Source organism: Cucurbita pepo, chromosome LG01 (assembly GCF_002806865.2).
Source record: "Cucurbita pepo subsp. pepo cultivar mu-cu-16 chromosome LG01, ASM280686v2, whole genome shotgun sequence".
In the NCBI taxonomy this organism is placed as follows: Eukaryota; Viridiplantae; Streptophyta; class Magnoliopsida; order Cucurbitales; family Cucurbitaceae; genus Cucurbita; species Cucurbita pepo.
The window spans coordinates 16,625,747-16,653,609 of record NC_036638.1 but is presented as its reverse complement, the minus strand read 5'-3'; the positions used below and the strand labels follow the sequence as shown (position 1 = coordinate 16,653,609).

Genomic DNA, 27,863 nt, shown 5'->3' with positions numbered 1-27,863 from the left:
GTTTCATTTTTCGCAACGTAAGGGTCACAACCTACTCTCTTCGTAGTAAGGTTGTGATACTTGTCTACACACCATCATTAATAAATAAAATAAAATAAATAAAAAATAATAATAAAAAAAAAATTAATAATAGTGTATAGAAATATACTTATTCACCCGTGTGCTAATGATCGTAAACAGAGTGAAATTATATCAAGACAGTCATCTCAAGCTAGTTCTCTTTGCTACTTCTCCGATCTAGTTTTCATTTTTAGTCTCGAATAAGTAATTTGATTATCATGTTAGTACAGTGAGTTAAAAGAAGTTTGAAAGAGATACTATAATGTAAAGTTTGTTTTGGACGTAGTCGCGTTCAAACACAGAAATTTTGGTTATAAATTTTTTTAATTCAAATAACCTTATTAAATAATGAACTCAATTTCATTTAAAGTTGGGTTGGTTTGGTTGTTCCAACTAGGTGTGTACATGGTTCGGGTCGGGTTGGGTTGAGGGATTTTTTTGAANCCATGATCCTATGACATGGTAAGTGCCGTAAATAGATCTCTAATTAAATCTTACCCGTATTATGTATTCCAAACCATCATAAGTTCCGTAAAAATAAACCTATAATCTACTATATCTACAAGAATTGTAAAAACTATAACTCTAAGCCCTACTCTAATATTATCGGTGCAATTGATACCAAATTTGGTGAGTATGAACGGATTTGACTCCAAAGTCCATGTTCAAATTTCCTCCAAAATCTTGAATTTCGAGGTTAAGGCCCGGGGCCTTACCTGGACCTTCAACAAGCTTATCTTTGACACTCATTGTCTACTTGTGGCCCTTGTCTTGTTTATGTCTCATCTTCTCTTCAATGTCCACGGGTGTGTTAGATGATGTACCGTCCTCCTCGATCACATCATGACACTCGTCTAGATCCTAGTGTAGCCGGATGAACGCCACTTGAATGTCGTCGTTTCATTTTTCGCAACGTAAGGGTCACAACCTACTCTCTTCGTAGTAAGGTTGTGATACTTGTCTACACACCATCATTAATAAATAAAATAAAATAAATAAAAAATAATAATAAAAAAAAAATTAATAATAGTGTATAGAAATATACTTATTCACCCGTGTGCTAATGATCGTAAACAGAGTGAAATTATATCAAGACAGTCATCTCAAGCTAGTTCTCTTTGCTACTTCTCCGATCTAGTTTTCATTTTTAGTCTCGAATAAGTAATTTGATTATCATGTTAGTACAGTGAGTTAAAAGAAGTTTGAAAGAGATACTATAATGTAAAGTTTGTTTTGGACGTAGTCGCGTTCAAACACAGAAATTTTGGTTATAAATTTTTTTAATTCAAATAACCTTATTAAATAATGAACTCAATTTCATTTAAAGTTGGGTTGGTTTGGTTGTTCCAACTAGGTGTGTACATGGTTCGGGTCGGGTTGGGTTGAGGGATTTTTTTGAACCAACCCAAAAGTTTGGGTTGGTTGGATTGGTAACCCAACCCAACCCAACCCGAAAATTTTCACAACTCAACCCAACTCAACCCGAAAATTTTCGAGTTGGGTTCGGGTTATTCCAAACTGAGAAGAGAAGTAGTGGAGAAGTCAGACGAGAAACACAGAGCGTGGAAGTTCGAGAGAAATGAAACGAAAAGTCGAGCGAAGAGACGGTCGGCGACGACGTCAACAAAGTCGAGTGGAGAAATGGGAGCTGAGAAAAGAGTCTAACAAAGAAATAAAGAGGTGACCAGCGAACTAGAGCGACGTCCGAGATGAGAACGACCTCAAGTAAAAGATGAACCATTAAGATGAGCATGGGAACAATGAGATAGATGAGGAGGGTGAAAGTATGCATCTTAAATTGAGAGACAATTATAATAATTAATCGGAATTGAAGGAGAGGGAGGGAGGAAGTCTGCACGTTGAACAGTGCAGTGCATGTACGCCGTGCCAACACGACTGATGGGCTGCGTGGGCTTGGGCTTTTTATGGTTTTCGGGTTGGGTCGGGTTGTCCCAATAATTTAAAATTTGAACCCGAGCCCAACCCAAACCTTATAATTCGGGTTGGGTTCTCGAGTTGGCGGGTTGAGTGTACACCCCTAATTTCAACTATTTATTCAACATTTTATTTTTCATTTGAACTCTATTAATTCAAAGTCTTTCCGACATTAGTTCTCGGGATGCTCGTGAAAACATTCTCCCTAAATTTTTCTCATTTTTCTACCTAGTGTTTCATCTTTTACTTTAATTTTACTCCCTCTTACTTTACATTAACCACAAAATTAATTAACAACCGTACACATTGTGAGACATTGTTATAATTAACAAACAAGTCAGTCCTGTTCAAATCAAATTTTGTAAACAATCTCGAACCGTCTCAAATCTAACCTTTAATTTTTTTTTTTTTTTTTTTTTTTTTTTGAGATAAATTAAATATAATTAGAGATAATAAACATGAATTAATAATTTCAAAATATTACAATTACTAATATCAAATTTACCAATATTTCTAATATCATCCAATTTTATCATTAACACTTCTCATATACAAAGATGACTGAATTTTGACCATGTTGGCTTATGAATTCACCTTGTAAGATTAATAATTTACATTGGTAAGAGAATTACAGTGCCCAAACACTCAAAACTTCAGGTCAATCAATGTCTCTGTCTCTTTTTACTGTTATTTTAAATGCTATTCCTGTGGTAATTTCTTAGATCCTTCGTACTGTGGGCTCTCTTAAGACACTTAAGGGAAGAGAAATGAAGAACGTAGAAGAACTTACATGATCAGCTAAATCCCGACTCGACATGTCGGTCCGCCCGTGCTAGCATACAACCCGATGGCTCCATGGCCAGAAGGGTACCTGAAAATTGATGTACTAATCTCAGTATCTGTAAGAAATGGTAGCTTAGAATATCATAAGCCTCAAGACATGGAAAAGTGGCCTACTGGCAGTTGAAGGATTTGAAGGGTGCGCCGAGGTTTGATGTCGAAGCGAAGGATGAAGCTGCAGAATGATTGTCGGTTGAGGCATCCGATTCGTCGACCTCGATGCCACTTGGCGTGTACGATGCCGTGGCGAAGGGACTGTCAGGGAGATTATGCTCCAAACTGCAACAAAACAATAATGAGTTTTTAAAAAACGGTGTTTGTAACCGTCCAAGCTCACCGCTACTGGCCGATATTGTTCTCTTGGTCTTTCCCTTTCGAGTTTTCCCTCAAGGTTTTTAAAACACGTCTGTTAGGGGGAGATTTTCACACCCTTATAAAGAATGTTTCGTTCTCCTCCCCAACCGATGCAGGATCTCACAATCTACCCACCTTCAAGACTCAGCATCCTAGCTGGCACTCATTTCTCTCTCCAATTGACATGGGATCCGTCTTTTTTTAGTTTTTAAGCTCAAATTTTGAAAACGTTTTCAAAAGTGCTTAAAAAGACAAAGAAACACATCAAGTGTCGAAACAAAGAACATAAAATGATCATCAACAACCACTAGATAGAACCTTATAGTACCTAGTTTCTTGCAAGTCGGTTTCCTTGTCATTGCTACTATCACTATCAGCTGTCGAATTTGAATTGATCATCACTCGTGGCTCAAGGTGAACCTCAGGTAAGCGGTTCGAGCCATTCTCTACAAACAACAAGAGGATTATCGAGCTAGAACGAACACCGACTAGTGATAATCAAACATGACAATGCAACAAAGAGAACATTATGTACCTTGGAGGAGTTGTGAGCTGGTTGGAATTGAATGGAAAAGAAGGGCTTGATTGAAGGGATTAGGAGTGTTAGTAGGGGAAGGAATTGGGCTGCAAATTGGAAGAGGAGTTTGCTGATGGTGAGGCTTTTTAACATCAGAAAGTTGCAAACTCATTACTCTTAAAGCTTGAAGCTCAAGAGCTTGTTCCTCTAGTTTCCTCCTCCATAGCATGTCTTGAGTGTTGTAAAACATTCTTGCTCCTATATTACAAAACAAAACAAGTTATCAACGTGTTTTCGCTCGTGATTGTGCGTGCAAGGACTCGGGAAACTCAAGGCTCGTGCAAGGACTCAGAATAACAGATACTAATACAAGACACAAATACAACACGTCTAGTTCCTATGTGTTTGGTATGACTACTAAACCTAACGAATGTTCGATTTTGACTTTATACAACTCATACCAGACACATACCTATCGTGACAATAAGTGACTAATACGTGTCAATGGGTATTAGAGTGTTCGAGTGTCCAACACATGTCGAACAAGGATATGCTAGCCAAACTGAAGTGTTTGTGCTTCTTAATGTTAGGAATACGGATCTCCACAATGGTATGATATTGTCCACTTTGAGCCATAAGCTCTTATGGCTTTACTCTGGGCTTCCCAAAAAGCCTCATACCAATCGAAATAGTATTTCTTATTATAAACCCATGATCATTCCCTAAATTAGTCGACGTGGGACTTTCATCCAACACCTCCCCTCGAATAAAGTACACCATTTGTTCGATACTTTAGTCACTTTTTGACTATACCTTCGAGGCTCACAATACTTTGTTCGACATTTGAGGATTCTAATGACATGGCTAAGTTTAGGGCATGGCTATGATACTATGATATTGTCCACTTTGAGCATAAGCTCTCATGGGTTTGCTTTGGGCTTCCCAAAATGCCTCGTACCAATGGAGATAGTATTCCTTGATTATAAACTCATGATCATTCCCTAAATTAGCCGACGTGGGACTTTCATCCAACACATAATATAAGACAATTATATAACCGTGCAAACATTTGGTTGAAACAGGGAATTTATGAACCTTTATACTCGAGCGGTCGGTTCAAGAATCGGATGCTTACCGAGATGGAGATCGTGAAGGTCTCTAGAATCGAGACCAGTTGGTGAAGAGAAATCTCCCCTATCCAATTGTTGTTGTTTCCTAATTATGGTTTAAGTTAGCCATGGAAGAAGGATTTCAGGGAAAGAACAAAACCAGAATAAGGAAAGGAAAGAACAAAACCTGAACTTGTCAGGGACTTTGCCCTTCTCCTTATAAGGCTTAACAAGAACACGAGAATCACAGACAAAGTGAGGGTTGCCCTTAGCCAGGATAAGCTTAACCGTATCTGCGTACACGAAAGTCACAAAGCCAAACATCCTCTTCTGCTGATATGGGATTCTTACGTCGTGAACTGGTCCATAAATGCTGCATAATTACATAAACAACCCTCCAATTAAATGTTGAATAATTTTTATAGTTTAAATCTTAGAAATAATTTCTTTTATGGAATATTCATAAAATTTATACCCATTTGATAACAATAATAAAATAAATTAATTTATAGCTAAATTATTAATAAAAATAAAATACTAAATTAATAAAAACACCCCTAAACTGAGCTTTCAAAAAAAATTTCGTACTCAAAAAATTTCTTATGGTTAGTTTTGGATCGAAATCGTTAATATTTTGTTTCAAAAATACCCTCGTACTTCTAAAAATGTTTAAAAAATACCATTAATACCCTTGAATTTTTTTAAAAAACTTCAAAATACCTTTTTTTTTTTTTACTTTTTTTTTAATTTTAAAAATTCTATTACCGATAGTATCACATTTAAAAAATATTCATAATAGTCTATGTTTTTAAATTTTTATAATTATTTATTACTGTCAAAATAACTTTAAAAAATTAAAAAATATTTTAGATAAAAGTAAAAAGTCAGTTGGTATTTTTATTAATTTAAAAAGATTAAATAAGTAAAAAAAATAAAAATAAAAATAAAAATAAAAAATTCAACCCAAACCAAACACTTGAGCTGTTTCAGACCAGTCCGATGATTACTTGAAACCATAAATCCAATCATTACAAAGCTACAAATTAGCACCTGAAATATTTGGACACATCCTCCTCTTTGAAACTGCTGTCTGCTGGAAATGTCAAATATATTTGTCTGGCTGCCGGATTCCCCATTCCTCCGCCGCAAAAATCCGTTCTTTCCAGCCGGAATCTCCCTGTGTTGCCTGATTCCTCCGCCATGGATAACCCCACCGCCGCTCTGCATACATTTTCACACCACAAAAACAAAATCCTTTCCATTTCATGTCTAAGCTCTTTACACAATAGAAATAATGAACACACACGTTACTAGCACATAATTGCTAGACTGTTACAAATGATATCAGAGCTAGACACTAGAGATGTGACAACGAGGACACTGAACCACCAAGGGAGGTGGATTGTAGGATCTCACACGATTGGAGACGGGAACGATCTTATAAGGGTGTGGAAACAAGTAATCGACAAATCTGAGTGAGTTTTATCTAGAACATATTCGACTATTGAAGCTTAAGCTTAAGTTCGTGTTTTAGTTCAATATGTAAGAATATAGATTCAAACTTTGGATTAGGTCTACAAAGATTAAGAAACGTTTCGGTACACGTGCTACAAAGATTAATGCTAAATAAGTAAATAAATTGATTGAAATTGAAGAATCAAATTCTAATTTAGCTAAAAAGAACAAAAGAATTGATAAGATACCTTCGCATTTCGTTTTGCTGTTGTTGAAGAAGCAAATCAGACGCCGCCGTCGGCGAATATGGAAAAAAGTTACCGTTACTATTAGCAGAACAACCCATTCCCAATCTCTGCGGCAAACCCGATTTCGACCGGAGAAGAAGACTATCAGAACAGTGGTCCACCATTTCCGCCCTTCCACCGCCGCCATCAGCCATCAAACTCACTTCACCGCCGCCGGAGTGAAAAAACCTACACCCACTTCCATTCTTACAAAACCCTCTCGCATAATACAAACACGGCCGCCATCCAAGCCCCAACCCTGATTCCTCAGCCCAATTACCCCCGCCGTACAGCACATCGCCGTCGGTCGGACTGGCTGGGAAATCCGCCGGATTAGTGTAAAAGAAATCTGGGTTTTCATTTACAGAGCCGTCGGTGAGGAAACAGAGGTGATCTTGAATCTGAAACTCATCAACAAAATCAGCTCCTCCATCTGGGTGATTTGAAAAGTTTGGATTTGGGATTGGAATCGAAAGAGGTGGGAGATTGATTCTGGGTCTTGAAGAACAAGAAGATGGGTTCAAGTTCAGCTCTGTTTTGGCCTTGAGAATCAAAGAATGGATTAGAGATTCAGGGCCAAAAGCTAATCGGATCATTTCTTTTTCGCCATGATCTTGAAGGAGGAGGAGGCCCATGATTTTCGAGGCATTTTCAGGGTCGAGATTTTGAACCCTTGAGAACACGATTCTTGTAGCTTCATAATCATNGAATTAAAGAAGCTTAAGTACTTAAAACAAGAACAAGATCAAGAACAGAGGTGTTCTAGCATTAAGCTTCAAACCCACAAATACTTCATAAAACAATCATAAGAACAAAATTTGTTTATCTTTCACTAAAACCCAGAAGAAATCATGCATTGAGGTTGGGTTTCCACCATGAAAAAACCCATAACAGAGGAAGAACAGAGGAAGAAAGTACCTTGGTTTTGGAGGAGGAAGAGGAATCAGAGGTTCATTTGGGGTTGGAAATGGGTAGAATAATGGGAGTCAAAGGGAATGAGTGAAGAAAAAGGGGAAGGAGTAAGAGAGTAATGGCGCTGCGTTTCTTATTGGGAGACGAGCTAGTGGGCATGGCCACACCAACAGTACCTGCCTTTTTATCAAGCTCCCCCCATTGCCCATGTGAACACAAGGATTGGTGAAACAAGGCCACACACCCACCCACACACACACACACAAGTGCTTTTGGCTGTGTGGGATGGGACAGGGGATGCTGACTATGAATCTTGTTTTTTTATTCGCTTCAACCCGACATTGTCTTATTTGAATTTTTAAAACGCATCTGTTAGTAACAAGTTTCCATACTTTTATAAATAATGTTTCGTTCTCCTCTATAAAAACTCTGAAATTTGGTGGTATGTGAGTAGAACCAAACACATACTGAAAGAACTATAAGCAATACGAACATGTCGTGAAGATGCAAGAAAATGTTAGGGTCATTAAGTAAGGCATATAGATAACAGGATCAGGTCGTAGGGGTATAGAAGAATGTAAGGATCATCAAGTGTTTGAAGTCGATGATTCAATTCATCACATAGCAATTATTGTACGGAAAAAAGTGGTTTCACAATATATGAAAATTAAAAAAAAAAAAAAAATTAGGGTTTTTTTTTTTTTTTTTTAATTTTAAGAATTGATATCAGATTGGGCACGTTGAGTTGCCCCCAATGTCTGACACATATCCAATGAATATCTTTCTTTAAAACTGATATTTGGAAAAATATAATTTTTTTTAAAATAATTTTTGGTTTTCCAATAAAGAAAACATGTTTCCAAAAGTCTTTTTTTATTATTATGTTTTTAAAAAAAAAAATTAACATATATGATAACTACTTTTTACTATAATATATTGGGAAAATAAAATAAATAAATAAATAAATAAGCAAAACTTATTTCATGATATTTTCTTTAATTTTCAATTTCTCGGAAAATTAAAATTTATACTTTATTTTATACTCATATTTATCTCTTTTATAATTATCAAAATATATATAATTTTTAGTTATTTTTCGCTAAATTAAGAAAAAAAAATAATATTTTATTTCAAAAATACTTTTAAATTTTTAATAGTATTTAAAAAATATACTTAAATTTTATAAAATATAAAAAATATTTAATGGTATTTTAAATTAAGACATTAATTTAAAAAAATTAATCAAACATAAACAAATTTAATCAACTACAAATTAAACCAAAGATAGATTAAGCATTTCAATTTCAGAATTTTAGGCAACTCAGCACTTCAAACACAGACTTATTAATCTCGTAGATATAGTTAACTTTAGACTTCGTAGCTTAATTCAGTATCTTACTGTCTTAAATCTCGGGAGATTATTAGTATCTTACTGTCTTAAATCTCAGGAGATTATTAGTATCTTACTGTCTTAAATCTCGGGAGATTATTAGCTTGAATGCATTACGTTTTGTAAGAACTTACGAACTTTAGTTAAATTTTAAGATATATGTTACTATATATTGTTGAACCTTATTACATATAATTCGAGAGAATGATGGATGAATAGTGACGTCGTAAGACTGGTTTGTTTAGATATATGATATTTACGACACTGGAACCAATATTGAGAATGAGATGAACACGTGAATTGAAAATTCTAGCTAAATTTTTTTTAAGAGTTGATATTATTCTAATAGTAAAATCACGAGTCAACTATAGTTAAAACTAGGCTAAATTAATAAAAATATTCTTGAATTTTTTTAATAACTTCAAAAACAACCTTAAACATTATTTAAAAGTTTAAGAATATCTGTACAGTTAGTACCACGTTTCAAAAATACTCATAAATTTTCAAAAGTAACATTAACAAGTTTGGAGATACTGTATGAAGTGTCAATAAATCATTTTCATCCATATATTGACAGTAAGAATTTTTTTTATAAAAGTAAATTACGTTAATATTACTTTTATCTTTTTTAACTTTTTAAAAATTTGAATGACATTAATGAAATTTTTTTAAATTTAAAGATATTTTTGAAATTGTCACCATCGCACTTTGATGGCAGCGGATTGCATTGTGCGACACTTATTTCTCAGCAACAAGTGAGTTAAGTCTATTTGTTCTTATATCGCTTACGACCAAGTGACGTATGTTCGAACCTCTGACACCGATTTAAGAAAGTTTTAAAAACAGGACAGAGAGATCTGAAGACAACAATTTTGGATTTTATGAATCAATGGTCGTAGAAGGTCCAACTTGATTGATTGGGGCGTGATGTCCACGCGCCAATTTGGGATTTTTCATTTATTATTATTGTAATTTGTTATATATAAAATTTGGATGTTTATTCATTGTCTCATAATTAGGATTATGAGTGAATAGCTGCCAATTAAAATATTTCAAACATTTCATTATCCCTATCATTTTCTTTTTTCTTTTCGTAATTTAAAAAATATATATTTAATATAACTCACTCTCGCATACGGTAGCTAAGAGATTCTACGTAACGAGCCAAAACAGATCATATCTATTAGCGGTGGGTTGGGTTGTTACAAATGGTATCATAGCCAGACACTAGGCAGTGTGGTAGCAAGGATGTCAAACCCTTTAAGAGAGTGAATTGTGAGATCCCACATTAGTCAGAGAGGGGAACGAAACATTCTTATAACGGTACGTAAACTTTTTCCTAGTATACGCATTTTATAAAACCGTGAAGCTGACGGGCCAAAGCAGACAAAGAACAACCAATTCCACACTCATGGTGAAGACTCACACGTTGATGAGATCCCACATTGGTTAGAGAGAGGAACGAAACATTTCTTATAAGGGTACGTGAACTTTTACCCAATAGGCGCATTTTAAAATCGTAAGGCTGACGGGCCAAAGCATACAAAGGNTTCTCCTACGACATGATTATGTTATTTACTCCTTACTTATTAGTTTTCAAAATTCAGATTCGATACATGATAACCCTAACATTTTATTANGGACAACCAATTCCACACTATGGTGAAGACTCACACGTTGATGCGATCCCACATTGGTTAGAGAGGGGAACGAAATATTCCTTATAAAGATACGTAAACTTTTCCCTAGTATACGCATTTTAAAATCGTGAGGCTAATAGACCAAAGCAGATAAGGGCAACCAATTCCACTCATGGTGAAGACTCACACGTTGATGAGATCTCACATTGGTTAGAGACGAGAACGAAACGAAACATTCCTTATAAGGGTACGTAAACTTTTACCCAGTAGACGCATTTTAAAATCGTGAGGTTGACGGCCAAAGCAAAACATTCCTTATAAGGGTACGTAAACTTTTACCCAGTAGACGCATTTTAAAATCGTGAGGTTGACGGGCCAAATCAGTGAGATCCCACATTGGTTAGAGAGGGGAACGAAACATTCCTTATAAGGGTACGTAAACTTTTCCCTAGTAGACGCATTTTAAAATTATGAGGCTGACGGGCCACAGCAGACAAAGGGCAACCAATTCCACGCTCATGGTGAAGACTCACACGTCGAATACGCACAAAACAAAATATATAACTCAACAGTAATTAACATGCATCTTCGACCAAAGGTTCGAATTCGTTAAAGTAAAATTTTGTTTGGATTAGTATCCAATCAAAATCCAAATTAGAAACAAAAGCATAGTTGATAATGAGTGTGGGAACATTAATGTGGGAAAATGCCCCACCACTATATTTATGCTTCATTCTCTATACCCCATAGTGTCCTTTTTGCCTTGTCCCACATTAAATAATTGCTTACATAATCATTACCATTAAATTTAATCAAATAAATATTCTATTTCAATTATAGAAATCTTATATAATATAAAGTTATGGGATCCTTCTTTTTGCTTGGATTCCTTATGGTTGAAGGAATGTAACAACTTTTTTTTTTTATATCGATGTCGGGAATAAATACTTAAATATTTTGTGAGGTAAATTAATCGATTTCACGATCTATACCCAGAATTCGAAATTTGGATTCGCCACCTGATTGCTTTGACGTTCTCCTACGACATGATTATGTTATTTACTCCTTACTTATTAGGTTTCAAAATTCAGATTCGATACATGATAACCCTAACATTTTATTGCTTAGAATTCAGATTTGGTACCTGATAATCTTTGTATTCATCTATGATATCGTCACGTTACTTACTCATTGCTTCTAAGAGTGAAGATTATCTCCATGTACCAACATGAGTTTTTTTAAGTATGTTTCGTTCTCACTCACATGCTTCTTAGGGTTTAGGGTTTTAGGGGTTTAGGGTTTTAGGGGTTATTTTTTTTTTTTTTTTTTTTTTTTTTTTCTTTTCAAAGAAAGTTTATTATACTAACATTTTCTTTATTTTCTAATTTACTTTGAAACATGAAATTTTTTAAAAATATTTTAAAACCATACTTTATATGAAATTTGGCTAAATTTTGTTAAAGTGCTTATAACTTTTTTAAAAGGTGCTCGATCCCATAATCTTAATGTGATGAATCGAGACCATATCCGAATGAGAGAGATTCTTAGGATAGGATAACTAAGAAACACGTAAAAGAATTTAAAGTCACTATCTATACCAATAAGGTGTACCTTATAGATAAGCATAGTTTACTTGAAATAATTATATGTTGAGTGATCTTCTGGGAATTTTCCTAAGATACATGCAAGTGAGAACAAAACATGCTAAAATGACACGTGTTAGTCTGTAGGGATAGTCTTTACTCTTATAAGCAAGAAGTGAATCTGTAGGGATAGTATTTACTCTTATAAGCAAGGAGTGAGTAATGATAACCATGTTGTAGGGGATGTCGGGGCCCATTAGGTGTTGAATTCGGATTTCGAATCCTAATTCGAATCTTGGACATGGGTCATTACAAATAGTATCAGAGTAGTACATCTCCCAATAAAATATGGTTCGGATATGAACCAAGGCAGAAGTTGGTGGACATGTGACACTCGAGTAAAGAGGGGTACATGAATAGAGAGATTCTGAGGATAGGATAACTAAAAAAAATGGAAAGTCACTACATAGACCAACAAGATACCCCTTCCTTTTTGGTGACTCAATCCTGAGAACTTCGTAGTTAAACGTGCTTTACTTGAATTATTGTTAAATTAAGAAATTCGGGTCGGGAACGGAGAATCGGAACATGAAGGGAAAGCATGGGCATTGCTTTCTCAAATGTCAGCTTTTGAAGAGAGATGCCCTCCACAAAGCCAAAATAAATGATGACTGAATCTCCCTCTTCCCCACCTCCTTTTTATCACAAAGATTTTTTTTCTTCTCTTTTTCAATTTACATTTTCGTTCCTTTTTATCACTTTTTCTGCGATATATTTGCAAACTGATGTAAAGAGAAAAGGTAATAATATCCTGATTGGACCCTTTGGGATGCTTCTGTTCCCTGTTTGTGGTGTTTGTGGTGAGTATCCAAAGGCCTTCGTGAGCTTTGAAACAACCTTTGGCTTTCAACTATATATAGCCATCAATTATTGAGGCCTTCTTCCCTGTGACAAATTCTTTTAATACCCTAATTTTCTATTGAAATAGAGTCGCTACCATATGTATGACATAACTTCTTTACGAACAAATATTCATTTAAAAAAAATATTAAGAAGAATAATGCTCCAATAATAAATGTAACTACCCTACGTAGGTTCCATGAACTTTGATGCGATCCTACTATCAATCATATATGGGTGCCATGCCTTTACCTAAATTATCAGGGTCATGTAATCCAAACACATGCAACATGTCACATTCTCTTAGGTGGCCTCCAGTCCGAGCAAATTGAATGTGTAATACTTCTCTATACATGACCCACACGGGTGAGCGTGAGTCCACCAGGTGGGCTCGCACACCTCCTGGGCCTGCTCGTTAAGCTAACTCCTCTAGGATGTAGCTAGACGCTCTAGGGTACAGCAACCGTCACGTACCATGCCAAGCATGATGGTCAACTCTATCTCATTTCATATAACAGGGAAGTATCCCGATGCACGTGAACATACAATTATGCATGATATCCCTATACTTTCCACTTTAAATAAATCATAGACACAACCTCATTCATAACTCCCATATTACACTAGGTAACATGCACACATAAACTTTCATAAACCATATCATTCATGACATAACTTAGAAGTTGTATATTGTAAAATTCCTCATTTCATTGTCAAACATATTTGTGTCATAGTACAAACTTGACATCTCATAACATAANATCCCTATACTTTCCACTTTAAATAAATCATAGACACAACCTCATTCATAACTCCCATATTACACTAGGTAACATGCACACATAAACTTTCATAAACCATATCATTCATGACATCACTTAGAAGTTGTGTATTGTAAAATTCCTCATTTCATTGTCAAACATATTTGTGTCATAGTACAAACTTGACATCTCATAACATAATATAATTCATCAGTTATAATATGACATACATTTACATTCTACATTACTGAGCACATTTAGGCATATTATATAACAAATCATATCATATCAACGTAACATATCATAACATCAAACATAAGAATCATATCAACATATGACACGTGCAGCGGCCACTAGGCACGTGAAAGGGGTGGATTGTGAGATCTCACATTGATTGGGAGGAGAACGAAACATTCTTTAGAAAAGTGTGAAAACCTCTTCATAATATACGGGTTTTAAAACCTTTAGGGGAAGCTCAGGAGAAAAAGCCCAAACGGGACAATATTTACTAGCATTGTCACATGATCCTAACAAAAACATATATCATTTGACATGCATAGTGGATGAGAGACAAAAAAAAAGAACCATTAAATTCCTTTGCTAGATCTGAAAAGGAGAACTTAGGATTTGAAGCCAAAATAAAAGTATAGCGTTAAAAAACAGCGTTCAATTTCAAATAAAATAACAAACAAAACAAAATAAACTAGTGCATTATACACCAATTTTTCCTCAGCATTTTCCACTTGCATTGCTTCTCTATCCATTAGGCTACGCAATAAAAATATATGTGTATATAAGGAAAAACAAATATGTGTATATATGGGAAAATGATAATCAATGTTGAAGATTGTTGGAAGGGAGTCCCATCACGTTGGCTAATTAAGGGGATGATCATGAATTTATAAGTAAGGAATACATTTCCATTAATATGAGGTCTTTTAGGAAAACCAAAAGGAAATCATGAGAGCTTATTCTCAAAGTAGACAATATCATACCATTGTGGAAATTCGTGCTTAACATGATATCAAAGTCATGCCCTTAACTTAGCCATGTGGGCATGATGACACGTGCCTAGTGGTCCTAACTAAGCCTTTAGAGCCCAGCATCCTCGCTGGCACACCGCTAGCAGATATTGTTTTTTTTGGGCTTTCCTTTCCGTGCTTCCTCTCCATANTAAAATAACAAACAAAACAAAATAAACTAGTGCATTATACACACCAATTTTTCCTCAACATTTTCCACTTGCATTGCTTCTCTATCCATTAGGCTACGCAATAAAAATATATGTGTATATAAGGAAAAACAAATATGTGTATATATGGGAAAATGATAATCAATGTTGAAGATTGTTGGAAGGGAGTCCCATCACGTTGGCTAATTAAGGGGATGATCATGAATTTATAAGTAAGGAATACATTTCCATTAATATGAGGTCTTTTAGGAAAACCAAAAGGAAATCATGAGAGCTTATTCTCAAAGTAGACAATATCATACCATTGTGGAAATTCGTGCTTAACATGATATCAAAGTCATGCCCTTAACTTAGCCATGTGGGCATGATGACACGTGCCTAGTGGTCCTAACTAAGCCTTTAGAGCCCAGCATCCTCGCTGGCACACCGCTAGCAGATATTGTTTTTTTTGGGCTTTCCTTTCCGTGCTTCCTCTCCATATTTTAAAACGCATCTGCTAGAGAGAGGTTTCCACACCCTTATAAAGAATGTTTCGTTTTTCTCTCCACACCCTTATGTTCATATTGCTATCTTCTGATTCTACAAATTTTATGAGTTATAAAGGATTGTGAAAACTTGCAGCTCTTCAGCCTAAATCACTAAATTATTTAGAAAGAAGCACACAACTTTGTTATCAAAAATAGAGAAAATAACCTTAGTTCTAAATGAATCCAACTATTTTAAGGATGACAGAACATGTGATGTCTACTATCAAATGAAGGTACCTGGAGTTCGGAAAATCGATACTCAGAGTCGAGATAGAAGTCTCAAACCAGCTGCTCGGTTTGCAAACATATCAACATTTCCCTTTGTTTTGCTACCAAAAGATCTATCTAATTTCCCTTTGATAAGGTAACAAAAAAGGCTTCAACTTCAGCTCTTGAGATCTGAAATGCTAATAGTCGGAATGCTGCCCTTTTCGATAAGAGATCTAACTCCCGAGCCAGTTCGTTCGTCTTCAGACAATTTAAATATTGCATCTCTTATAGTTACATAGTTTTTATCAGCTGGATCGGGAACTTTTCCTGTCTCAACCATCTTCTCTAGTATGTTAAGAGCCATAGGAAAGTTTTGTTTCGACACGAGAGCATTGATCAATGCAACAGAGACATAACTGTCTGGTTTCATTTCCTTTTCTTCCATCCTGTGGTAATAAACTAGAGCTTCATCGGGCCTTCCGCACTTACAAAGACCATGCACGATAGCCATGTAAGCTATCCTGTTCGGGAAGCACCCTTTTTGTTGCATTTCATTCCAAAGTATTTCGGCATCATCGGGCCTTCCAGAATTGCAGCATCCATCAATCAAAGTTGTGTAAGTGATGATGGTTGGTTCCCTGTTCTCTCCATTCATTCTGGAAAGACAACGGATGGCCTGATCAATATCTCCACTTTTGCACCATCCATCAATGAGAAGATTATAGGTGACAACCGTAGGAACAAGGCCTGCCACTATCATTTTGTTCAGAAAATCCTCAGCTTCGTTAACTCTCCCAGATTTACAGAGCCCGTTTATCAATACATTATAAGCAACCACGTCGGGTTGATAACCATGAGTACAAATGTCTTGGAACATCTCGAAAGCGCGATCCACTTCATGAATCTTGACTAGCCCATCCATGGCAGCAGAGTAGGCAACTATATCAGGTAGGAAGCCTTCACGAACCATATTTCCAAGAAAATTACAAGCTTCATTAACTCGCCCATTTTTGCACAGTTGTTTCACAAGAAGAGTAGAATGTTTTATCCATGGCTCGTGTCCGTGACCACGCATCTCCCTCAGTAATTCAGTAGCTCCCACAATATCCTCTCTTCTACACAGGCACCCAAATATTGAATTATGAGTAAAATGTGTAGGTTGAAGTCCTGATTGCTTCATGTCTCTTAGAATCTTATAGCTTTCCTCTAATTTGTCTGATTTGCACAGTGCATCAATCAAATTGTTATAAAGTAATTGGTTTCGTTTACAACCAAGTTGAATCATATCTTCAAACATGCTTAACGCTATATCCAACTTACCCATCTTTAGCAAGCCATCGATTACGATACCGAACGAAGCAGTATTAGGAACTACACTCTTAAAAGTTTGGTGGAGTTCACAAATGTGAATATCATCAGAATGAGACTCGCTTTCCACCGTAACCCCAAGCAAATAACAAGCTTTATCTAATGAGCCAACATTAACAAAACAAGTCAACACAGAATTGTAAAGCAAGATCATACCTTCATCATTCACATCTTTTGGTCTTTCCTCAAGTAACATGATCATAGCTCTTTCTTCAGAAGAAGATGCAATCAGCTTTGCGAGTATCTCGATGTCAGGCGTAATTCCTAGCAACTTCATCTTCCAAAACAAAGTCATTGCTTTCTCAAATGATCCCTTCTTACAAAGTCCTCCAATTAGCACATCATAGATTGAAATATCAGGAGGAAAACCCAGTTTCTTCATTTTCTCAAGCAACTTAATAGCCATATCTTCTCTGGATTCCTTCACAAAACCATGAATTAATGCATAGAATGTCTTTTCAGTCAACCAAGGATTTTGATCTCCTGTTCTTTCTATTAATTCCATTGCTCTATCTACCTCACCCCACTTGCTAAAAGCTAATACTAAGATAGAAAAGACATACCCATCAATCCACCCTCTCTCATGAATATCATTATACACATTTAAAGCTTTGTCAAACTTACCAGCATTGCAGTAAGCCTTCAAAACTGGTGTCAATGTGTACTTATCCACTTCGCACCCATAATATTTCATCTCCCTTAGCCTGTTCTCAATGGAATCAATAGCATTTGCTTTAGACAAAATCTCCAACAAACAGTTATAAGTATAACTATTTGGAACACAGAGACCCATAACTCTGACCTGATCAAACAAAAAGTTAGCTTCCTCAACCAACCCCACGCTTCCCAAACATCTTAAAAAGATTCCCAAAGCTCCAGGGGTCATCGAACAACGTGAGTTAAGAACATCCGTAGCAATGGCTCTCAGTGGGGCATTTTGTCGAGCATGTGATAGGATTGATGCAATGACATTGAAAGTATAGCAATTATGCCTGTAACCATGTTGTTTCGAAGCCCAAATGAAGAACATATGAGCAACCTTCCAATTCCTCAGGCCATTCAATACATTTTCAACAATCTGGGTGTTGAGCCTTGGAGCTAAGATTTTCAGCTCGGGATCATCAGGGGAAAATTTTCGTTGGCTAAAGAGGGAAATGAAGTTATTACTGATATGAGATTCGTCATGAGAAGGAAGAACATTGATCGCGTCTGAACAAATTGGTCTGTAAGATTGAGAAACAACAACAGGAGAGAGATTTTCACCGAAGATAACCGAAATAAAAGCAACAGAATTAGTGAAATTGACCGATTTCCAGAGGCTTTGATTGGCAAACGTGATTCTGGAAAGCGCCATAGGAACGGAAATTAGATATTCAAATTCCGTTTACACGAAGCTGAAGCTTGGATTCCAGAAATGTTTTGCGTTGTTCCATGTGGGCTCTTTCATTCTGAGAAGGATCCGCAGTAAAATCTGCGAAATTTGCGATGAAGTAACTCAGATGATCATGCAGATTATGAACTGAGAAACGATCTTTTAGCGACGCACAGATTGTTGGAACGACCTGGAATTTGCACTCCTGCGATATTCTTATTCTTCTTCCTCCCGGAGGTTTTTGGGCGCGATGGGCGTCCGGAATATCGATGGGATTATATTATAGGTCCAAAAATTAAAATTTAGAAAATTAAAAATGTTAAATTATAAAAAAAATACTTTTATTTAATTTTTGCCTAATTTATTTTCAATTTTAGTTTTATTTTTCTTAGACACGTGCACAGTTTTGGAATGACCCCTGTACAGCTCTCGAGCACTCCTCTGCCTCAACCAGCCGTTAGGGAAGGGGTGAGTATATATGTGATGTCCCACGTTGGTTGGAGAGGAGGNTTCAATTTTAGTTTTATTTTTCTTAGACACGTGCACAGTTTTGGAATGACCCGTGTACAGCTCTCGAGCACTCCTCTGCCTCAACCAGCCGTTAGGGAAGGGGTGAGTATATATGTGATGTCCCACGTTGGTTGGAGAGGAGGAGAACAAACCACCATTTATAAGAGTGTGGAAATCTTCCCCTAGCAGACACATTTTAAAGCGTTGAGGGGAAGCGGGAAAGCCCAAATAGGACAATATCTGCTACCGGTGGGCCTCGGTCGTTACAATTTAGATATACCTAGTAAGCAACCTAATTATAGGCTTTCTTCCCATCCTTAACCTAATAAGTTACCACGAGCTTTTTTTAGGTCCCCAAGAAGTTGGCCTAGTTCAGGATTCTTGTAACTGTAACCATATAAGATGATGACCCATTTCCTGATATCATCTACTTATGTAGTCCCTCGTCCCCTCTCAAGGCGGGTTTATTCTACATATACTAGTGGTTCTTCTTGTTTTCTACTTATGTAGTCCCTCGATCCCTCTCAATGCGTGTTTATATTTAGTAGTAGTTCCTTGTGTTCTCTACTCATGTAGCCCCACGGCCCATCTCAAGGTGGGTTTATGGGCTTTGATTCATTTCTGCATACAATAGGAGTTCATCATGTTACCCACTCATATAGCCTCTCGTCCCATTTCAAGAAAAGTTTACAGGTCTTGACCCGTTTCTACACAGTGGTAATTCCTCACATTGCCTACTCATGTAGTCTCTCGTCTCCTCTCAAGGCGGGCTTACGGGCCTTGGCCAGTTTCTGCACATAATAGGAGTTCTCATCTTGATAACTACTCGTGTTGTCCCTTGTCTCTCTCTCAGACTGGTTTACAAAGTCGTGGAGTCAAGCTTGACTCATTTCAACACTCAATAGTAACTCAAGTGGTTTCAAAATTATGTTAAGCTTGCTTAATCGTATTTAGATGTAGTAGATGTTTACTAGGTTCTTAAGGACGTCTAAGTGGTTTAAATCTCATTTCTTGTTTCTAGAACATTCGGGGCTAGTTCATCAGGCTAGACCAATCTTTTGGTGCACACGAGTCAAAACCTCTAATCGCTCACGATCCTAGGGTGCAAGGTCTACGAGATACGTATTGACATGGGTCAACATGTAAACCCCACTACCTGTAGCACCATAATCTTAACAGAGCTCTCTCATGTATGCTTTGCTAGGGAGATATTCCTATCGATCACCTAAGCACATAATTCATAATTTAAACTTCACCTTAGTCGTATCTAGGAGCTAAGGAGATCTATTAGATTCCTAGGACGACTAGGTGGCTTAACGCGGACTTCTGGTTCCAGGCTGCTCTGTTCTAACTCCTGAAATCTTTCTTAGTTTGGTAGCACTAAGGCCTAAACCCTCTAATCGTCGCTCACGATCCTAAGGTGCTCAAGCTACTAGATGCGTTCTAACTTTTAGGTCATCGTCTAGCCAGCCTAATTCTAACGCCCTTACTCTGTGCAGATAAATACGCTTTATAAAAAGAATACACAGTCAAACACCTTGAATTAAAACATACAATATCATGCAAACATACAAACAACTAAGCTCAATGGGGAGATTACATCCATCAATCACCCAGAATACAGATCACAATAGTCCATCCTTCCTTCTAATACAGCAGAAAACATATACAACATTAATCACAAATTTCACTATAGGGGCATATTGGTAATTTGTTACATCATATACTCATCAATATTATCCAACTCGTATTCTAGCTTTGCATAATACATTCTCACAAATCTCAACCTAGGGGCATAACAGTAATTTTTTCATAATATTACATACAACATGTACTCATCCAAAAATGCCCTTCTGAAGTTCTAAACATGCATTTTCTGACTACCTTAGGTAAAGAATGCCACGTTCTAGCTATCCCTATAAGTATTACTTGCCTAAAGTTCATGTGGTTACTTACTTGGTGAAACGTGCCTTCCTGAGCTAGCTTTTTGGCATGTTTGGAGTTCCAAAATTTCTGAAATTTCTCTGATAGTTGATCGAGTCGAAATAGGGCTTACATGCATTCCCACGCGCCCAAGGAGACGTCTATACACACGCGCCCAAGGTTACATACCGTTAATTCGAAGAGCGGGTTAGAAAGACAGTGAGGCCAAGGAATTAGGCCGTCCGTACACAAATCTCAATCTAAGAGCGATTTACCTGTAGAACAGATTCTTCCTCAGCCAATGGAGTCGTCGACGACGCCGACGACGACAACGACGACAACAAATCCGCCGTTCTTTGTCCATTGTTACAGCAATCTTCTTTTCGTCTCTTCGCATTCTCTAACATAAATCCTCCTTTCTTCTCTTTTTCTCTGCCAATCTCCTTCGGTTTACCTCAATGTCCTCCGCCGCCGTCGATAAGTCCTTCTTCTGCCACCAGTGTGATCGCGACGTTACTGTTGCTGTATCCAATTCCTTGGAGCCTTTGTGCCCGTTTTGCAATGAGGGATTTCTTGAAGAGTATGATACTTTCAGCTCGAATGCCAATCTTGATTCTAGGTCATTTTTCCTTCCCGATCCTTTTCGTGATTTTAATCCCCTTGCTTTCTCTTCTTCGACGGTCGTTGATCTTCAGAACCCTGGTTTATTCTCAAGAACTTTGAGTCCGGCTTCACAGCTTTGGAATAGGAATCAATCCGATTCGTCAGGTCAGCCGGAGCCCTTCGATCCCTTTGTTTTTCTTCAGAATCATTTACGGGGAATTTTCGACAGTGGTGCGGATGTTGTGTTTGAAATTCAGGGTCATCCTTCCCGCTCTGGCGTTTCAATGCCTCAAAATGTTGGCGATTACTTCATTGGACCTGGCCTCGAGCAGCTCATTCAATTGTTGGCCGAGAATGATCCGAACCGACACGGAACTCCGCCGGCCTCGAAATCGGCGATTGAGAAGCTTCAGAACGTGACTGTTACAGAGGATCTTTTGAATTCGGAAATGAACCAGTGTGCTGTTTGCTTAGATGGGTTTGAAAAAGGTATTGAGGTTAAGCAGATGCCCTGCAAGCATATATTTCACGATTATTGTCTTTTGCCTTGGCTTGAATTGCACAATTCATGCCCTGTCTGCCGATTTGAGTTGGCAACGGATGATTCTGATTACGAGAATCGAACTCGTGGTCGCCGGGTGCAGGCTAATGAATCTAACGGAGAAGAACCAGGGTCAGGAAACAGTGGAAGTAGTAGCGAGCGCGTTGAGAGGAGCTTTAGAGTACCGCTATGGTGGCCATTTGGGGGCCGGAACGATGGGAGCGGCTCTGGTGGTGGGAATGACAGTGAAGGAGAGGGTAGCCCGTAGGATAAATACTGAACATGTTCCGGTAACTTTCTCTCTTTGCTTTTAGTTTTGGCTTTTGCAGGCTTCTTGCTTTGCTGTTTCTTTCACAAGTCTTAGATTAATTGTTGCTGCTTGACTAATCTTGCTCTAACTCTCCATTGAAGAGCTTTCAAATATTGAATCTTTGTCCAAATTTAGTGGCTCTTAGATGCTGGACGTTCTTAAGTGGGATAATGTGTCCTTCAGTTCTAGAGTTGGCATTCATTATTTCACGTTAGCCTCCCCCATAGGCGGTTCTTGAGTGAAAGATAACGAAGGGCCTATCCGACAGTTGATTAATAGAACACACGGTTTCGTTACAGAAAACTTGTATGATAACTGTCTAGCCCCGAAAAAAGGAGAAAGAAAAAAGTTCATAGTATTTTTTCTTGTTCTGTTTTGAAGTAATTGCTCATATGGAACACTCTTTGTACAATAATATATTTGATATAGACTCAGAGTGAAAACAGTTAAAAAAATGCATATTAAATAAATTTGATGTTGTGCACTCGAAGAAATCCCAAGGTTGTTTTGCTCTCGAGCTGCACTGTTAAAGGTTATCTAATGCTTTTGCTTATTTGTACTGTGGAGAGAGCTTCAATTCGAGATGGAGATGATGAAATAAATAATCTATGGTGTTGGACTTATCAATTTGTAAAAAATGTAAACCAAGTATTATGCTTAGGATGATGCTACAAGCTATTACTAGTACCGTGTGATTAATAGGTATGTTTCTATGATGTATGAAAGGAATAAATGCTTGGAATACTGGATAGCCAACATGAAATTTTATTCATTAAACGATCTTCTGTGCGATGCAGAGTTTCTTGGTGGTATTTTATCCACAAAAAATTCTGTTGTAATTATAATCTTTTGATGATTATAGTAAATTATAATGCCATTCTGTTATAGCTGCTTTGGACGAGGGTTTTCTCTACACTCAGCCTCTAGGTTGTGCTCTTCCTCTATCTGAGATAGTTTCTTATGACAAAACAAAGATTACAAAAGATAGTAGTAGGGGAAATAAGACATCAACCCATCAGAATTTGAACAAGTCCACAAAAAAGAACTGAAGTATTGTGATTACAAAGACAGAGATAAGTAAGAGAACTGCTAATATCCCGAACTTCACTTGGAAGTCTTGACTTGCCCAAAGAAATTTTTGGGCCCTTCCTGATCATGCTTACCCATCTCTGTAACCACTTAAAGGAATGGCAATGCCAAATCTTTGAGGCCACCCTTTGGATTGCATCAAGAGTTTTGAGTCCTCTGCTTAGACTATTACATTTGCAACAAAAGAAAATATTGACTTTTGGCATTGAATTGCAATGAATCTTTCATTATCTACCTTTGACTTAAAAGTCATCAATGAATAGTGGATGAAGTTCTCCATCTTCTCTGTGTGTTTTGTTGTTATCATTTTTGGATTGATTCACCTGTTCAATCGTTTGGACTGGGGCCCTTTTCTGTTTTGTTAGGTGTTTTGTATGGCTTCTTTTCTGTGCTGTTGCTATTCTCAGGATCTTTTGTTTTCTTTGATCTTTCCTCAACGGAAGCTTTGACTTTTTTGTTAAAGAAAGTTAATTTGTTCAAATGCTTCATTTATCTCTTCTATAGTGCCAGGCTCGTATCACCTCTGCAAATAAGACATCTCACTCATGAGGTATGGCTTTTCCGCTTTAATATGAAGAAAACATCTCCTCTACATCTTTAGAAACAGCACGTTGCATTAAAATACAACTGTATTTTCATAGATTCCTCTTGTGTCCAACTCAAGCTCTTTTAAAACATTGTACTTTTGCTTTGACCCAAGAAGAGTGTGTGGCAATAGATATAGTTTGGTCCTTCTTCTCGTTGGCTGAAAGGAAAAACGGCTCGAGATATTAGAAAGTTGCCTCTGACTGAGTCGTAGTAAGCCCAAGCTTTAGATCGATTTTTTATTCTTATTTTGCCTAGTTAGTCTTCTTATTCTGATGAAGATGAATGAGCTATTAATTTGATTGAACTTGAATGAACATCATAGTTCCCTTGTTGTTGAGTTGATTCAAAAGCATTTGTGCAAGTGGCTTACGCTTCAAAAGTCAAAATGAAATATTAGTTTTTTCGCTCTCCTTTTGAGAAAGCTTGTGCCTTTACTAATGCTAAATTGTTCGAGTTTGTAACGTACCTGTCTAAGTTTTTCTTTCGAAGTTTCTGGTATGTATGTGGCTTTGCAAAGATAAAAAGGAGCCCTCGCACAGTCAATGTCTTGTGTTCCTGACAACAGTCTTGGCAACATTTTATAGGGGGTATAATTAGGTTGGTTCGGTTAAATTCGGGTGGAGACCGAGTGAATAACGTGTAACAGAAAGAGGATGTGCAGGGAGAGGAATGAATTGTGAATGTAATTGGGGAATGTTGTGAGTGGAGACTATGTGATTAGGACGTGGGCTTTAGTGAATACATGAGGAGTAATATATGGACATAGCTCTAGCATAGTGTGGTATCTTCCTGGTTAGAAAGGCTTGGCCTTTTAGTAGAGATGGGTGCTCTCAAATTCTCCCTTGGACTTGCATCTCTCTGCTACCTATAAGAACTGCTTTCTATTAGATTTTTAGACATTGGCTTAGCACCAACCAAACCGAACCGAACCAACGACTTTAAACTTACTGAACTGAATTGGTGCGGTCGGCTTTTTGGGGTTTTGGGTCTCTATTTATCTTAATTTTTAAATTTTGAGTTGCACCCAAGCATTTTGGATTACATAATAAAACTACTAAATTGACCAAGATCTGAGAAGCATAGACGAGAAGATATTGATGATAAGACACAGACAGGGTGACATTTTATTTCCTAAAAATTTAGATAATATTTGTTATTAACTATGATGTGGACATTTAGTATACATGATAAAAAGAGATTGGTATTTGTTAAATCTTTCTAAACTCCAATGCTTGTTCTGTGACTCAGAATTTGAAGACAATCCAAAATTGAATAATTTTCTTCGTAGTTTGAAGTAAGTTCAAAATAATTCATGCCGAGACGATATAATTAGAGTTGTGTGTACATGAAAAATTGGGAGTTGTGGAGCTGGTGATAGCTGGTGATGGGATTAATTTGTATGTGTGTAGGCGTGCGTGTTTTCGCTTGAAATGCTCAGTCATTTCCTTTTCTTATATGTCGATCTTGCATATGAAACACGTACGTTATGATATGAATTTTCTTTTGTTTCTCCATCACTAGTCTATTGGGGAGTATGGTAGAACAGGGTATTTGGACATGGGTTGTATATTATAAGGTTTTTGACTGATGGGTTAGGTTTATGCAGGTTGAGGTTACTGAATTGCTGTCTATTTTTGGTAGATAGGCTTCTTACTTGTTCTTTCGTTCAACATGTGGAGGTAGAAATTTGAACCTTTAAGCTTTTGGTCGAGCATGTTTTAACTCGATAGAGTTATGTTTAAGTTACCCATAAAAGGTATATATCTAAGTTGCATAAATATGAGTTCATGAGATGTATCTTTTATAATGTTATATCCTGATCTTTTGAATTCCAAATTCTTTGTCCACTGTATAAACCAAACATAATGTTCAAATTCGACATCAATCGTAACACAAGCGTCCCATATGGTGATTATCAACATAATCTATAGTTTTGTGTTAAGAGTTGATTATGTGGAGATTATGACATTAATGATATGAACATCCATGATTCTGGCAATTCCTGACCATTGTGTTTAATCTCTTGTTTTCAGGCAAAGAGGCTTTATTTTGAGGTTGTCTAACACGTTTAGAAGGAATTTCAGCTCCAACAAACACAAAAACAAGTCAGTGGCTTTTAGTTGTCTCTTTCTTTTTCCTTTTTTTTTGAAAATTTTGTTTCATACTGCCGACAGCATTATGTATAGATGTGTTTAGTTTCTATACAAATTACAAATATGTTTCTCAAATCTCTCTGTTTAAGATGGAGAGTGAATGTGGATAACTATCGGGTTCATATAGCGTTTTCGTCCTTGTAGTTTGAGTATTGAACTATAAGGCTCGTTTAATAATCGTTTTGACTTTTAGTTACTACTTTCACTTACGAGTTCTTTTCTTGAATTACCTGCTTTTTACGTATGTTTTGAAAAAACCAAACTAGATTTTCAAAGCTTCAAAAAGACAATTTCGAGAATTGTTCTATTATCATTCTAAAGGTCGATAGTCTGATCTCTCACTTAGTTTTTGGTAAAAATATGTGATAGTTCATCATTGCAAAAAAAATTCTTGCTAAGGAGTCTCAAATTTAGTATAATCTTGAAATTCTTTGACTTAGAATTCTCGAAAGACCCAAAGATTATGTCTGTTTGAGAGTTTTTTTTTCTTAAAAGTATCCGTCCTTGTACTTTCATAATAAAAGTTTCTTTCTTTCAGGTGTTTATCTCTTCTCGTTTGTCATTATTTCTTCTACATGGGAAGGACTATCGACACAAAAGGATGTCTTTGCCTTCATTGCACGTTCTCGATAAAGTTAAGATCTCATTGCATAACTTTTTTAGTAATCTAGTGGGCCTTATATCATATAATTGCTTCGACTCACTTATATCTAAAGAAATATTGTTTAGCATCCAAATTAAGCGATTATTGTTTGCTCATATGTCTGGAAATTAAATTTTCTAAATTTGTATTTTATAGTAAATGATGATATACTATAATCTAAATTAAAAAATAATGGATCAATTATTATTTTTTATGATATATAAAAGAAAGTAGAGATATATAATTATTACCGTATTATCTAGTAAATAATTATGTTCATTAAAGTCCAAAAATAAAAAATAAAAAAGTTAGATTGCGACCTTCATATTATCTCAATCTTTTTCATTAATTTATACAAAAAAATTCAATATATTATTTTAAATTGTATTTTTTCACGTTTTTTTTATTTGTTTTATTGATATATTCTCATTTTTTAGTTCTATGAGATAAGATAATAGATCCTCGATAATTATAATATCTTTAGATACTTTATTCTATAATATTCTTTTTGAAAAAAAAAATATTTATCTATTTATTTTATTTATTAAAAAAAATGAAGCATATCTTATACTTATTTTCTTGGTATAACTTTTTTACTTTTATGCAAAAAGTCAAATTATTTATTTATTATTTATTGTTTTTAATGTTTTTAAGGTAGAATGTTAAGGCCACAGGTAAAGAATATTATTTAAATGGTTGAATTAAGACATGTGGTGTTTAGTCAAACAAGTTTGATTACCGATTCAAAAGTTGTGATAAGCTTACCGAGTCAAGAATTTAATAAAGTTTTTAATGTATGAAGTGACAATATTGTAGGATGACATCTATTACAAAATTAAAGGGAATGAGACTAGGTTTTGGAGACTAGAAGTAGACTCGCTAAAAATTATTTAGATCATGGAAGTTAAAGATACCGTGTAGTGATAGGTAAGAACGTGGAAGTTAAGGATACCGTGTAGTGATAGGTGAGAACATGGAAGTTAAGGAAACCGTGTAGTGATAGGTGAGATCCAACACAGTAAACTTAGTTTACCAATTAACGAGAAGAATAGATGCACCCCATGTTGTACGACATCGAGAGGTTCCTAAGC

The 27,863-nt window shown here is 36.2% G+C and overlaps 3 protein-coding genes across 14 annotated transcripts; 1 reads left to right on the top strand and 2 right to left on the bottom strand.

Annotated features, from left to right (window-relative positions):
- Nucleotides 1-2,473: 2,473 nt before the first annotated feature.
- LOC111811604 (zinc finger CCCH domain-containing protein 46-like) lies at nt 2,474-27,636 on the bottom strand. The gene is made up of 11 exons (XM_023698537.1): nt 27,624-27,636; nt 23,216-23,220; nt 17,830-17,835; nt 6,519-7,263; nt 5,866-6,036; nt 5,003-5,188; nt 4,842-4,921; nt 3,725-3,964; nt 3,518-3,635; nt 2,953-3,114; nt 2,474-2,866 (listed from the first exon to the last, which is right to left on the bottom strand). The coding sequence occupies exons 3-11, from the start codon at nt 17,831-17,833 to the stop codon at nt 2,794-2,796; spliced, it is 1,779 nt and encodes a 592-aa protein (XP_023554305.1). The 5' UTR covers nt 17,834-17,835; nt 23,216-23,220; nt 27,624-27,636; the 3' UTR covers nt 2,474-2,793.
- On the bottom strand, nt 15,541-18,659 carry LOC111811595 (putative pentatricopeptide repeat-containing protein At5g08310, mitochondrial). Its single transcript, XM_023698528.1, is given in 4 exon segments — nt 15,541-18,289; nt 18,292-18,426; nt 18,428-18,511; nt 18,603-18,659. Coding segments are annotated over 3 exon segments (2,637 nt in total). The 5' UTR covers nt 18,488-18,511; nt 18,603-18,659; the 3' UTR covers nt 15,541-15,847.
- Nucleotides 21,045-26,932, top strand: LOC111811612 (E3 ubiquitin-protein ligase RING1-like). Of its 12 annotated transcripts, XM_023698607.1 has the most exons (5): nt 21,045-22,279; nt 23,893-23,938; nt 25,583-25,655; nt 26,010-26,081; nt 26,668-26,932. In XM_023698607.1, the coding sequence occupies exon 1, from the start codon at nt 21,304-21,306 to the stop codon at nt 22,255-22,257; it is 954 nt and encodes a 317-aa protein (XP_023554375.1). In that variant the 5' UTR covers nt 21,045-21,303; the 3' UTR covers nt 22,258-22,279; nt 23,893-23,938; nt 25,583-25,655; nt 26,010-26,081; nt 26,668-26,932. The 12 variants fall into 12 exon arrangements, with proteins under 12 accessions (XP_023554375.1, XP_023554392.1, XP_023554385.1 ...); XM_023698624.1 differs by lacking the exon at nt 23,893-23,938; XM_023698617.1 differs by lacking the exon at nt 25,583-25,655.
- Nucleotides 27,637-27,863: the final 227 nt, after the last annotated feature.